A 14,673-nucleotide genomic window follows, 5' to 3' on the forward strand; every position below is an offset into this window, starting at 1 on the left:
CTTAGTGTAAACTACGATGGTTCCATTGAACCAAGCCGGAACACAAGGCATTGTGAGATTGTAGATCAGCTATTTTCTCAATTTCTGCCTCTTTGTTATATTATTTGACAATTTGACAATGCTCGACCCGTTTGTTTTGTACAATTTGTTGATTGCTTCTGATGCAGTTCCTTTTTCTTTTTAAAGGTATTAAAAAGGTCTGAAAACGGATGTTGAAAATCCACTGACCGAGACAGACGGCGAAGTGGCTGTTGGTCCAGACGCGGAAGTCGTAGAGGAGGTGCTGGTGGAGCTGCTGCAGCAGAGGAGCGTTCCCCTCGGAGCTCACCTGCTCCAGCAGGAACTGACAGGACATCAGCACGTTCATGTCCATCCTGCAGCCTGGAACCTGCCCGGCAACACCACACAACACATCACACATGAACTGACGGGACCACCCTCTGCAGCCTGGAACCTGCAACCGGCAGCAACACGACCCACATGAAGTGACAGGACATCAAGACGTAACAACGTGGAAGGAACACGTTATTCCAGCCAGTTCCTTTCCCCTCCATCAGCCGCCCCGGCTGACCAGGAGGAGGCAGTTTAGAGAGACCACGATTGTACCTACCCTATGGGGGACACAGGGAGAACCATGCAAACTCCACACAGAAAGGCCCTTTTGCCAACCCCACCTCGGGTATGGTCACTGATGACGCGAAGGAGAGAACACGCCCCCCTGCCGGGGAATCAAACCCAAATTTGTTTGATTCATGAAAATGTTTTTTTTTTTGGGAATGTTTTTTGAAAAGGTTTTGAAACAAAAAAAAGGGACCCATAAAATTATGTCCGCCACCCACACATGGGTCCTGAGTCCCGAACCAGTGTTTGGGAACCAGTGGGTTAGGGGCTCCAGATCAGTGCTTTCTCAGCCAGCTTTGCGTTGGGATCAAAACATTCTCCATAGGTCTGTCTATATCAGTGCTTCTTGAATGTTTTCTTAAATGTTAAGGACCCTCGGTTTGGTATCCATTATTAGCTCACAGACCCCCCCCCCCCCCCCCCTCAGACCCGTAAGAGTCTATTTGGTTCTGTTTGTATACGCTCTCTGATTTGTACACAAGTCAAAGCTACAGACCGGTAAGGGTATAATTTGGTTCCTAACTATCAATAAGTTAGACTATAGGGACCAGATGCAACCATTTCAATGACCATTGACCCATGGGGGTCCCCTGCCCTGACCCCACGTCGAGAACCACTGCTCCATATCAGTGGCTGCTGCAACAACCCAGTAGCTTTTAATCTACTGTATATACAGTAGGTTGTCCCTGCGACATACTAGCGTCATGTCCAGGGGGTGTACTTTTACATCAAGCTGCCTCACGCTACAGAAACAGGAGATAGGCTCCTGCCCTGTGGGCCTCATGGCTCGGCAAGGTTACTTACTTATATACAGTAGGTATAGGGATTTCATTGGGTTGTGCATTGTGCATCATAGTAAATTCAAGTAATTTGAATTTGTCTATACAGTATACAGTAGGAAGTTTTTACGTTACGTTTCTTGTCCCATTCATGAACATGGTTGAGCACATACTATACACCACTGTATGTACTGTACGTGTGTGTGTGCGCACACACGTGCGTGCGCGGAATCCATGTAAGTGTGCATGCACGTGTGTGTGTGTGTGTGTGTGTGTGTGTGTGTGTGTGGTTGTTAGAATAGAGTTTCCTCACAGGATGCCCCACCTCAGACTTATAAACACCAACATATCCTGCTGGAACCCCATTAAATTGTTCCTCTGAAAATAATGCCCCACTGTGACGCTTCTGGGAGCCTGTACTGTGTCCTCTGTGCATTGACCACCTCATATCACACATCTATAAACAGTCCTCTGTGCATTGACCACCTCATATCACACATCTATAAACAGTCCTCTGTGCATTGACCACCTCATATCACACATCTATAAACAGTCCTCTGCATTGACCACCTCATATCACACATCTATAAACAGTCCTCTGCATTGACCACCTCATATCACACATCTAGAAACAGTCCTCTGCATTGACCACCTCATATCACACATCTATAAACAGTCCTCTGCATTGACCACCTCATATCACACATCTAGAAACAGTCCTCTGTGCATTGACGACCTCATATCACACATCTATAAACAGTCCTCTGCATTGACCACCTCATATCACACATCTATAAACAGTCCTCTGTGCATTGACGACCTCATATCACACATCTATAAACAGTCCTCTGTGCATTGACCACCTCATATCACACATCTAGAAACAGTCCTCTGTGCATTGACCACCTCATATCACACATCTATAAACAGTCCTCTGTGCATTGACCACCTCATATCACACATCTATAAACAGTCCTCTGTGCATTGACGACCTCATATCACACATCTATAAACAGTCCTCTGCATTGACCACCTCATATCACACATCTATAAACAGTCCTCTGTGCATTGACCACCTCATATCACACATCTAGAAACAGTCCTCTGTGCATTGACCACCTCATATCACACATCTATAAACAGTCCTCTGTGCATTGACCACCTCATATCACACATCTATAAACAGTCCTCTGCATTGACCACCTCATATCACACATCTATAAACAGTCCTCTGCATTGACCACCTCATATCACACATCTATAAACAGTCCTCTGCATTGACCACCTCATATCACACATCTATAAACAGTCCTCTGTGCATTGACCACCTCATATCACACATCTATAAACAGTCCTCTGCATTGACCACCTCATATCACACATCTATAAACAGTCCTCTGCATTGACCACCTCATATCACACATCTATAAACAGTCCTCTGTGCATTGACGACCTCATATCACACATCTATAAACAGTCCTCTGCATTGACCACCTCATATCACACATCTATAAACAGTCCTCTGTGCATTGACCACCTCATATCACACATCTAGAAACAGTCCTCTGTGCATTGACCACCTCATATCACACATCTATAAACAGTCCTCTGTGCATTGACCACCTCATATCACACATCTATAAACAGTCCTCTGCATTGACCACCTCATATCACACATCTATAAACAGTGACTGTTTGAGACTCTGCACTATGTCCTCTGTGCATTGACCGCCTCATATCACGTAGTAAAAGTATCACTGCAATATTGAAATACTGTTATAAGTACGTAATTCAAAATGTTCTCGAGCAAAAAGTATGGCAATGGTATTGCCATCAAAATGTACTTTGGACCAAAGTAAAAGTACTCATTGTGCAGAATGTCCCATTTCAAGTTTTCAAACGTATAATAAATCTTTTGAAAATAGCAGATCTACAAGCTCACAATGCGTCGCATCGAAACGCATTGTGAGTAAATGTAGTTACTTTACACCACTGCACCATACTGTATGTGCCTGCTTGTGTTGTATTGTACTGCCTTTTCACAGTGTGGCTCTGAGAGAACCTGCCCATTATATTCTTCATTTATAATTAAGTGCACATTAATCAACCTGAAAGCTTTCACATCCATGTAAATGGGCCAGAGTTAGCCATAAGCTATACTTTCCATCTAGTCCCTAAGCAGGCGGTTAAAAAGAGGTGATATAACTATCCATACAAAACCAGACATGTCAATACAGTACAAGACAAGTAAACATGGAGACGGAACAATTACAGTAAAATATGAGAAATTACGCCAGTGACAAATAGAGCTGATAATTACCCATTACCCATGATTACAATGTTGGTGAATGTGTGTGTGAATGGGTGAAAGTAATACACTATGAAAAGTGCTATGTAAAGCGCCTTGGATAAAGGCGCTATAAAAAAGCACCATTTACCATACATACTGTAGGGACATATGGACATAAGGACACACGAAGCAAACAAAAACACACGTGCCAGTGTGTGCTTTGCTGTATAGTGACGTGAGCTACGTTACCTTGCCGAGCATGGCTCCTATGACACTGGGGCCGTGGCACTGCAGCAGACTCTCCTGGTTGACGGGGTGGTTACGAATCAGGTGTTTCACCAGGAGGAGGAAGGCCGCGATGCTGTTCCTCTCCAGTCGACCCTCTGGGAGACAGATAAGGCACACGGGGAGGTCAAGACGAGATCTATACGGTACTGCATGCTGTGCAGTGTACACTAAAGCCACGAGCAGATAGCTCTGATTTAGAACCATCTAGTTCACTGATGAAAACTAAACCAAAACTAAATATAAAGTAAGATACAATGACTTAAACTAAGATTAATACCGGCAATTTTGCCAACAAATGAAAACTCAACTAAAATGTTAGGGGACTAGTGGAGAAGAGATCTATAGTAGAACTAAAAGACAAGCTGCGAAACGTTGTGAGCTTGTAGGTCGGCTATCTTCAGAGTGCAACCAAGTGTAAAATCAGGCATTACAATGCCATCAAGGCCCGGCAAAACACATTTTAGTGGACAAAATCAACTGTAGATTGATGATATTTAGTGAATTAAAACTAGACTGACACTAAAACATTTCAGGTGACTAAAATATGACTAAAGAATTAACACTATCTCCGTCATGTGTCACGGTGTGTGTGTGTGTGTGTGTGTGTTGCAATGCTCATTAGTCAGTCTCTGAGATGATTTATTCTACAAATCACATTTTTCGGTGAGATCGGTGCGTGCCAGGAGTATATCATGAACCACACCACTGGGTCCAGAGCCGCAGTTGTGTTTGATAAAAAAGCTGCCACGAAATCTATATTTACTTCAAAGGCAAGGGAAGAGGTGGCTTTGTATTCTTCATAATAAATGCCAGCCAAGTTTCACTTTAGTTTTGAAGAGCTTGGCATTTTTATATATGAACAAACCGTAGCTGTTAAAAGTGACAACTGGAAAACCACAAGGCTGTGAAAACATTTCCAGGACAGGTGATGACTAACGTTCAATTTGTGGTCTTTGTGTGCATGCCTGCTGCATTCAAGTACAGTAGTGATATCAGTTGCACAACATACTATACAACTCAACGATGCAGTTGGTGTGTCCAGTCATTATACATCTACTGTAGATATACAATGTCATGCTACAGTTAACCACAGATACATAATACAGATAAACTACATTCACAACATGTTTACAAAATAATGCCCAAATCCCCATCCCTAGTGGGAATTATCAGTAGGCTTCCTCAAAGAGAGGATTAGACTTTGGTCAAAATGTTTAAATGGTCATGGTCATGGCCATGGACAAGGTCAATGTCAAAATAACATACAGTAATTGGTCATGCCAGCAGGGTTTGCATAACCATATATGTTTAATTAAGCCGTCACTCCACTAACAGCACACACACTACAAGCACCAAAGCGAGACGGATAAATTGTCTAGAGCAGGGGTTTTCAACTGATTGTGAACCAGGGACCACCAGCTTGACTAAGAATCAACCTGGGGACCACTGTTGTGTTACAAAGGGACTAAAGATTAATGCTTTTGTAACACTTGCTATGGAATGCAGCCCATGTATATACTGTTTCTCAAACGAGGGTCCATGTACTTAACTAATATACATGTAGTAGGCCTACTGACACTGTGACACATGTGGCCCTATCTTGGGCGCGCCTTACCCTTTATCCCTAAACTCTTTTGCCATATTTTATTTTACTATCTTGAAAAATATAAAAAAAATAGTTCAACTAGCCGATCTACATCCACACATTATGATCTTGTAGATCGGCTATTTGAACAATTTAATATATATATATATATATATTTAATATATATATATATATATATATATATAAATGGCAAATACGTGCAAGATATAGCACATGATGACATGATTCTATGGGCACATTTCCTAATAATGATGGCTCAATCAGGCAAGCACACTACACTTACCCTTCTTGAGATCCAAACTGCCTTTTCTGTGGAATTTCTTAACCTCAGACTAACCTCAGACTAATCAGAATAATTCTGATTATTCATTGACGCACTTCCACGGAACAGTGCACAAAAGCTTAGTGCACTGTTCCGTGGAAGAAAATACAAAATCTTCACTTTGCTACATTACTAAATGCATGGTCAGGGACCACATGCAATACCTTCACGGACCACCAGTGGTCCACGGACCACCTGTTGAAAACCCCTGGTCTAGACTCTAGACCAGGGGTTTTCAACAGGTGGTCCGTGGACCACCTGTCCTATATTCCTATAGTCCTATATTCCTCTAGACTCTAAAGGAATATATCAGGCAATATTTGACTTTTCTTTTTATTAAGCCCGATTCAAAAACGTAAAAAAAATATAGCTGATCTACAACCTCACTGCGCTTTGTTGTGAGCTTGTAGATCGACTTTGTATATTTGTGGAAATCCTCGCCTATTTGAATGTCACGCTCAAAATAGGGATGCCAACCAGCTTGAAAGTGGTTAATAAAATATGAACCGATGTTAATAAAATATGTACCGATGTATACATCGGTAACTGTCGGGTTAGGACTCTCACAAATTCAGGACCCTTAAAGAAGGTGACATGAACACACAGCACAGCACTAACCAGAGGACTTCAGGGGCAGCAGCATGGCCGCAGGTCCCCTGGAGGTGGTGAGCTCTGGTCCCAGGAGATCAGAGGTGGTCTCCTGGCCTCCTCCTCCTCCTCCTCCGCTGTCCGTCTGCTCTGCCTCACACACCTGCTCCAGCAGGGGCAGCAACACCCCCATGCCCCCCACCGTGTTCAGCACGTCCTGCAGAGAACCCGCGCACACACACACACACACACACACACACACACAGATGATGCAGAGCGACTGAGATGGATTTTAGAGCAGAAGATATTTGCATTAGCAGAATATATAGAGAAAGCTTGGGTCATAAGGACAAAGAAAACTTATATGTGATGTATTTTATTTTATGTTATTGCTTATTTCTGTCTTTGTTTTAATTGATTAATTGAATACTTATAGCTGATAGATAAATCCTTGGTGTTTTTTCTAAATAGGAGATACGGAGAAAGCCTGTAAAGCCAGCAGACTAGTTATATTAAGTTGTATTAACTAGTTATATTAAGTAAGCATATGTATTGTTCCTGTGCATTAAATATTCTATACAAATGCAGTTTAACTTTTACAAATACTCAACCATTGAGATGGGTAGATGAAGGAAATTAATCTGGTGTACCTGGTTTGGCCATGTCATTACAGGCAACATTGTTAAAAAATGCCCAAACAGTTTAATCTGCCACACAATTTTATACAATATATTGTGGGTGTTTGGATTCTCTCTCTCTCTCTCTCTCTCTGCCAAGGGGTCATTGAAGACCCCTGGAGTAAAGGAAGTATTCAAGAGCTTCACCTTAATGTCCCAGTTCACCACCCTGTGGCCTGTCAGCCTGCCGTCATACTGGTGGTTAGGAGATAAATCCACACATATCTGACTCTTGAAGGCCTGAGACGCACGCACACACACACGCAAACACACACACACACAAATATTAATTTAGCTGTGGTTTTAGTTACTATTATTTTACAATGCCTTTGTTCTGCATTTGGTTCAACCACCTGTGGCGTATAGTAGAGCAGCAGCTTGCTGTTGAGATCGGACAGCTCTCCGTCAGCCTTGAACAATGACACATGGTTGGGGCCTGCAGAGACAGAAAGCATAGCATATTAAAATGCATAGACACTTCATACCTAATGCCAGCAGGCTTCTGTGTCAAACACAGAAGAGGGATTTATCAATCCATGAATGTGTAGAGGGCCCGGGTGTGTTCCAGAGCCATAGAGTATAGACACAGTTGCGACATTGAGGGGGCAGAAAACCACCCGGTCACGTGGTTCATGTACTCACGCGAGCCCATAGACTTTTCCATTCCGTAAACTTCCGGTTTCCCTATTCACCAATAGAAGTCTATGTAGAAGAGTCACCATTGGACTGGCCCCATGAAGTGATCGGAGTTGTCGTTGTCTTACTCTATGGCTCTGCCTGTGGTGTACAGGGCCCTGGTGTTCATTCATTCATTCATTCACCTGCAGTGTACAGGGCCCTGGTGATGGCGGGCGTCAGGGCCTCGTGGCAGATGAAGGCCGTGCCCAGGAGGCCGTCCAGAGAGCTGGGCGTGCCCCACTCCGTGTCCTGCAGCCCTGCGGGGATGGTGTGCACGGTGGGGGCCTCGCGCAGGGACGTCCCCCTCCAAAGGCCCCCGCCCCCCGCATAGGTGGCGGGGAAGGACTGGGAGCGGGTGAGGCTGTGGCCGTGTCCGTGGGGGGCCGCGGGGAAGGCGAACTCCGGCGCCGTCTGGGCCGAGGCGGGCGTAGGCAGGGTGGGGGAGGTGGTGGTGGTGGTGGTGCGGTGGCCGGCCGACCCGATGCAACAGGAGGTGAACGGCTGGAGGGAGCAGTGGTGGAAAAAGTACTAAATTGTTAGTTTTTTTTTACTTAAGTGAAAGTATCAATACAGTAATATATAAATACTTTGTTACAAGTAAAAGTGCGGAATTCAAAAATGTACTACCAAAAGTAGAAAGTACCCTTTATGCAGAATGTCTCATATAAAGTTATCAAATGTATTAAAATATTTCGAAAATAGCCGATCTACAAGCTCACAATATGCAGCATAACGGCGCATTGTGAGCTTGTAGATCGGCTATTTTCGAATGGGCGAAATGTATTATAGAGCTGAATGTTTTACAAATCTACAGAGTAACTAAAGTTTTAAAATAAATGTAGTGGAGTAAAAGTACAATATTTGCATCCGAGATTTAGTGGACTAGAAGTAGGAGTATTGGAAATTGGAAATACTCAGAGTACAAATACAGTAATGTACATCAAAATTGTACAGTACTTAAGTAAATGTACTTAGTTACTTTACACCACTGGGAGAGAGGAAGTCAAATAACAAAACAGAAGTGGCAGGCGTCGGTTGGTGTGGGACAGGAGAAGTGGGGCAACGATGGAAGAGAAATGGAAATTAGATCCTTTAAAAAGGGAACTTTTAATGACCTAATGGCCTAACTCTGTTCCGTTTTCTACGGGGGTTCGTTTTACCTCGTTGAGGGAAGGGAAACGCAGCTGGGCGGTCTTGCACTGCTCTCCGTCGATGTAGATGGTGACCAGGTTCTGACCAAAGGGCCGACGTCCGGGGATGTGTACAATGTCCACCGAATGCTGTGAAGAACAGAGTAGGGAGACATCAGAGAATTATACTCCATTCCATCTTCTTTCCCTCATGGTCAGCTGAGATAACCTGACCATGTGAAAATGAGATAACATTTACCTTAAAAAAAATTCAAATAATAATATATCACAAATGTTGCTACAGTGTCTGAAAACCACCTTGAACATTGAACTATTGCCAATTTTCCATTTTCAACCTGATAAGAGCAGGGCTCTAGAAGGTGGTCCATCAGTCCGTCCATACAATATGGGACAGACATGTCACGTATTTAATCCTTTCTACACAAATCCGTTAATAATCTTCAAATGTCCTCCTTTTTTCATTTCTAGTCCCACTAGTGAGAGCGTGGGACTCCTGTTTCGGCGCTGTAGTGCCGAAATGATTTCGGCTCCTCAGACATTTTCAGTAGCACTGAAGAGCCGACTCGAGTATGAATTGCGCCTTTGGGCACTATTTTCGTCCCTTTATTCCTAAACTTCTTTGCCTTTTTTACCATATTGAAAAGCATGTTTGAATAGTTCAAATAGCTGATGTAAAACTCAATCCGTGTAGATGTAGATCGGTTAGTTGAACAATTTTTTAATGTTTTTCAAAATAGTAAAAAAGGCAAAGAAGTTTAAGGATGAGGCGTATGGCACTGACGAAAGTGTCACACACTCACGTCATCAAACACACCTATTGTTTACAATGACTGTAGCCACACTCGGATGAGATGAGATACACTTTATTAATCCCAGAATGTAAATTAGATTGTGTTATAGCAGCATAAAAATGAAAAAAAATCTGACTTGAGTGGTGCAACAGCGGACGGACGGACGGACGGACGGACATTGCTGGTTCTAGGAATGGTTGCACCACTCAATAATTAGAAAATAAATGCAACACCAGACCACATAACACTCAACAAAACACCTTCACAGCAATACACATACATAATTACTCACAACCCCAAACAAACACGCAAGCAATACCGACGACAGCATCACACCCATACTGTACAATAGTTGTTTAAACAGATTGTTAATCTTTATAACAGTTGGGAGGCGTCAAGTGGCCAAGTCAAAACCTGTTGACCCTCTTTCAGAGCTCAGTTCCATCGATGTGGTAGAACTGCGGTACAGATTATCCAAAATTATAAGGAGCAATTTCAAACATGTATTGCAGTGTATGCATGTTCATTTAATTTTGGACCGTTCTAGAAACCTGATGTGATCAGGCAGTCTTGTGAGTGATGCTTGCTTTTCAGCATGTCAGGGCCTAAAGGCCTATTCATAGTTCCGTTTTCACCTAAAACGGGATTATGAATAGGCCTGGATGGAATTGTTGGTCGGTTCAAACCGCTTTGGTCCAGTTAGGTTTAGCCAACAGGCTAGCATGACTTAAATAGACTCTTGGTCTTTCATTTCCCAAAAAAGAAATGTACAAACTGGACAATAAAAACGTCCTCACTTGATTGTGATTCTTCAGACTCCAAATATGCACAGTTAAAGCTCATGTAATGCTGAGGAATGTTTGCCGTGTAGAGGGCCGGCGGTGAGCTAGCTTTCTGTCAAAGTCACAGGTCTGAAAGGTTGCACGCAGCTTACTCTTGTATTCATTAACTGAACAAAAACATGCATTTTGTGAAAAGGTGGAAAAACAGGACGGGTGGCATGCAGTCACGGCTCAACTTGCATCCTTTTTCATGCTCCACAATATGACAGTGTTCAAATATTGAATTCAGTTGACTTCAGTTCAATTTCACAATCCCTGGCTATACAAGAGCACAGGGGAGAAGCCAAACAAAACAAAGCTATGCTAGATACACACACACACACACACACACACACAAGACACAAGAGTGTGGCTCAACAAATTCGTATTTTTTTTTTACTTGTTGAACTAAATACATCTTACCCAGCAAGAGTCATTGAGTGGTGTCTCTGGCAGCGGTACAGCCATGTAGTCTTTCTTGGTGCACACAGCTACAACCAGCACACCCTCTGTCGTGAAGAAGGCCTCTAGTCCGGTACCACTGGCTGTAAAGAAACTACACCAGAAAACCCAAACCGCTTTACAACGATAAGACAGTTACGGCAGTGCTACACAAAGTGAGTGTGCGTGTGACGTATGCGCAGTCCTCGGAAATAATGCGTGTGCGAAACGCTCCTGGCTACACCAGATATGTTGGCGCGTGCAGATTTGCTCCACTGTCTCCGCAGGAGACAATATAATACGTGCACGTGGGTGCATACGCAAAAAAAGAAAATGTTGGACCTTTAAACAAAACAAAACGGTCAAAACAATAGTAATGTGTGGTAGAACGGGACCCAGAAATCTGTAATCGCTCGGGACTATATTACACATTTACATCCCGTGTCTCTCATTCAATGTCTTCATCCGCCTCACTGTGGTACTGTACCTGTACAGCTGTTTCCTGCGAGGCCCCTTTCCCATGTTGTACTGATGCCCCGTCGTGCCCGTGCTGGCTGGCGCCGAGCTGGGCGAGGAGGAGGAGGAGGAGAAGTCGTGCAGGCCATAGGAGGTGGTGGGGAACTCCGTGTTGAGGCAGAGCCAGGCGTGGAAGGCAAATCCACCGCCCGGCCACCGCTGCACCGTGGGCACCATGATGCCCGCCATAGGGGGCGTGAGATCGAAATACTGCAGGGCGCTGTCCCGGCCGTCCCGGGCCGCCATCGCCGACAGCACGCGGATGATGCGGGTGCAGTAGGGGTGCGTTCCCTTGGCCTCGCCGTCTTCCCGGTCCACCCGGAGCAGCCGGAGCAGGCCCTTCAGCTCCTCTGGCCGGAGGCAGAGCGACCCCAGGGACTGGAGCAGTCCCAGCAGGGCATCTGCACACTGTCGGTCCAGACACCGGGGTTGGGACAGGACCTGGAAGGTACGGTATATAGGCCCGTCACATCATTACACGATCGCAATTATTTTAGATAATCGCATTATTATTATTTTTTGCATAATTGTCAATCGTTTCCATGTTGAAGAATGTCCACACATTTTCAAACATAAAAAAAAAAAACACACAACACGTGTTGTGAGCTTGTAGATCAACTATTTATGCTATTTTGAAAGTGTTTTGTAAAGACAAAAAAGACAAAAAAATAATTAAATGTGTGTTATTTCTTTGTATATTTAGGATATTTGTCATATCTGCCCCGAGCAAATTTGTGATCACGAAGCCTTAAAAAGGCAAACATACAATACAAATTGTAACCTTCCAGTGTAATGCAATTAAAAGGCAAACATAAATACAAATTGTAACCTTCCAGTGTAATGCAATTAAATAATCAATCAACGTAAATGGTGACAGCCAGCCCTATATATATACCTGGAGGAGAGCGCCCACCAGGCCCGCCTCCACCGCCACGGTGCGGCAGGACAGGGAGCCCCCGCACACGGTGGCCAGCCACTGGGCCACCAGCAGCTGGAGGTCCCGCTGGCCACAGAGCTCCGGGAGCCACTGGAGGAGCAGCAGCAGGGGCTGGTCGTTGCTGATGCCCAGGTGGTGGTGGTGGTGGTGGGCATCATGGGCATGTTCACCCTCTACCGCCTGGCGACAGAGAGAGAGAGAGAGAGAGATCTTCAGGACTGAGTATACTGGGTGCTGTTATTTGTTAAGTGAACAGATCTGATTATCGTATTCAAGACATCTTCAACCTATAATTATTGGTTGCTGTGGTAACGATTTACCAGCTCAGTGGCCTTGTGGTTAGACTCTAACCACAAGGCCACTGAGCTGGTAAATAACTGGACCTCCCAGTCTCAGGGCGGACACTCTAACCGTTAAGAGTGTCCGCCCTGAGACTGGGAGGTCGGGGTTCGATCCCTGGCCGGGTCATACCAAAGACTCTAAAAATGGGACCCAGTGCCTCCCTGCTTGACACTCAGCATCAAGGGTTGGATTGGGGGTCCCTGCGACATACTAGCGTCATGTCCAGGGGGTGTACTTGTACATCAAGCTGCCTCACGCTACAGAAACAGGAGATAGGCTCCTGCCCTATGGGCCTCATGGCTCGGCAAGGCTACTACTGGTGGTATAATGATTAGGGATATCCCGATCACTTTTTTTTTTCTTTCTTTTTGCTCCCGATCCGATTCCAATCATTTGATTTTGAGTATCTGCCCGATACCGATTTTTTAAAATGTTTTTATAGAACACTTATGCCATATCACAATATCCAAAAAAAAAAAAAATCATGGGGATATAATATTGATACTAGGGGATGTACCGATCACGTTTTTTTGGCTCCCGATCCATCCTGATCATTTGAAAATGACGTGATCGGCCACAATTTACGATCGCGTGATCGGATCGGGAGAACCCTAGTAACCATGTAGCAACACATAATGCTTAATCCATTTTGGGCGGGAACCCCTTTTGGTGTTTTAATTTAGCTATTTTTGAAAAATCGTGAAAATATTTATTTCAGAAAACTGGAGGATTTAGAAGAAATTTCAAGGTCAGGCCTAAATGGGTTAACTTACGCTCAGTGTCCAGACTGAGACCTCTCTCCAATCTGGAGAGTCCGGATATTTGTGCTTTTAACAGTTTGCAAAAAGTACAGCAGTACGATACTACGATTATACATCGATGCTAAAAGGATAACACAAAAAGCCCTTGTTTCCATTGTATACCAGTGAGTCTGAACATAGCCTGAGAGACAGGTTGAGGGAAAACCAGAGTGGAACGGTGTGTATTGTTCTTCAAAGGGCTGAACAGTCGATGTTTTCAGGTCAGGTCAGTGGTCCTAATACAATTAACACTGAGGAATGAGGTAAGCTGGTTGGAACAACAGCACAGCCTAATTCCATTTAGCTCAATTCCATCCTTGTTTTTAGTCAGTTCCGTCATTAATCAGTAGAATTCTATCACGTGGTTCTAAATGTTGCATCTGGACTCTCCCCTGTAACCTGCTGCATGTTCAATGTCTGATTGCATTAATTGCGAGCCATACGAGATGCTGTAGGCTACTATTTGATTGCATCGTATTGCATTACCATATGTTAATAGAAATTAACCACTTTCACCCCAAATATATCTACATTCATTTGATTTATTTATTTTTTAACCCATTTTGGGGCGGGAACCCCTTTTGGTGTTTTAAACATTATGTTATAATTTAGCTATTGAAAAATAGCAGATCTCAAGCTCATAGCGCGCCACTGAGCTTTTTTAGGTAGGTAGGTCTGCCATTTTTGAAAAATCGTGAAAATATTTATTTCAGAAAACTGGAGGATTTAGAAGATTTTTTCTTAATTTCGAGGTCAGGCCTAAATGGGTTAATAATACTGTTGCTACATGTATAGCAACAACTAATGAGACGCCGAGGTAGCTCCCAGATTCAAAGGTACAGTATGTACAGTAAGTAACAACGTATAGGTTGCACCGGGTCTAAATAGGATAAAGTAAGGGCTGAAGTGGTTGAGTCTAACGCTCGTAAATATCCCCATCGTCCCCCGAGGCTAAATCAGACACAGTTCCTTCCCTCGGCAAATCAAATGTGCCGTTTCTAATGACTTCTACCACCCCAATGCTA

The 14,673-nt window shown here is 43.9% G+C and overlaps 1 protein-coding gene across 2 annotated transcripts in view; it reads right to left on the reverse strand.

The window, feature by feature from the left end:
• The window catches only part of nbeal2 (neurobeachin-like 2), a 117,542-nt gene that overhangs the window by 58,878 nt on the left and 43,991 nt on the right, over window positions 1–14,673 (reverse strand). For both annotated transcript variants that reach the window (XM_083761138.1, XM_083761137.1), the window contains 10 exons: window positions 12,465–12,686; window positions 11,541–12,010; window positions 11,036–11,168; window positions 9,010–9,129; window positions 7,993–8,350; window positions 7,525–7,607; window positions 7,319–7,411; window positions 6,525–6,711; window positions 3,940–4,073; window positions 229–388 (listed from right to left, as the gene is read on the reverse strand). In XM_083761138.1, the coding sequence (XP_083617264.1) occupies window positions 229–388; window positions 3,940–4,073; window positions 6,525–6,711; window positions 7,319–7,411; window positions 7,525–7,607; window positions 7,993–8,350; window positions 9,010–9,129; window positions 11,036–11,168; window positions 11,541–12,010; window positions 12,465–12,686 (1,960 nt within the window). The remainder of the gene's footprint in view (window positions 1–228; window positions 389–3,939; window positions 4,074–6,524; window positions 6,712–7,318; window positions 7,412–7,524; window positions 7,608–7,992; window positions 8,351–9,009; window positions 9,130–11,035; window positions 11,169–11,540; window positions 12,011–12,464; window positions 12,687–14,673) is intronic.

The sequence above is a fragment of the Protomyctophum parallelum genome (assembly GCF_964188405.1).
Source record: "Protomyctophum parallelum genome assembly, chromosome: 3".
Taxonomy (NCBI): Eukaryota; Metazoa; Chordata; class Actinopteri; order Myctophiformes; family Myctophidae; genus Protomyctophum; species Protomyctophum parallelum.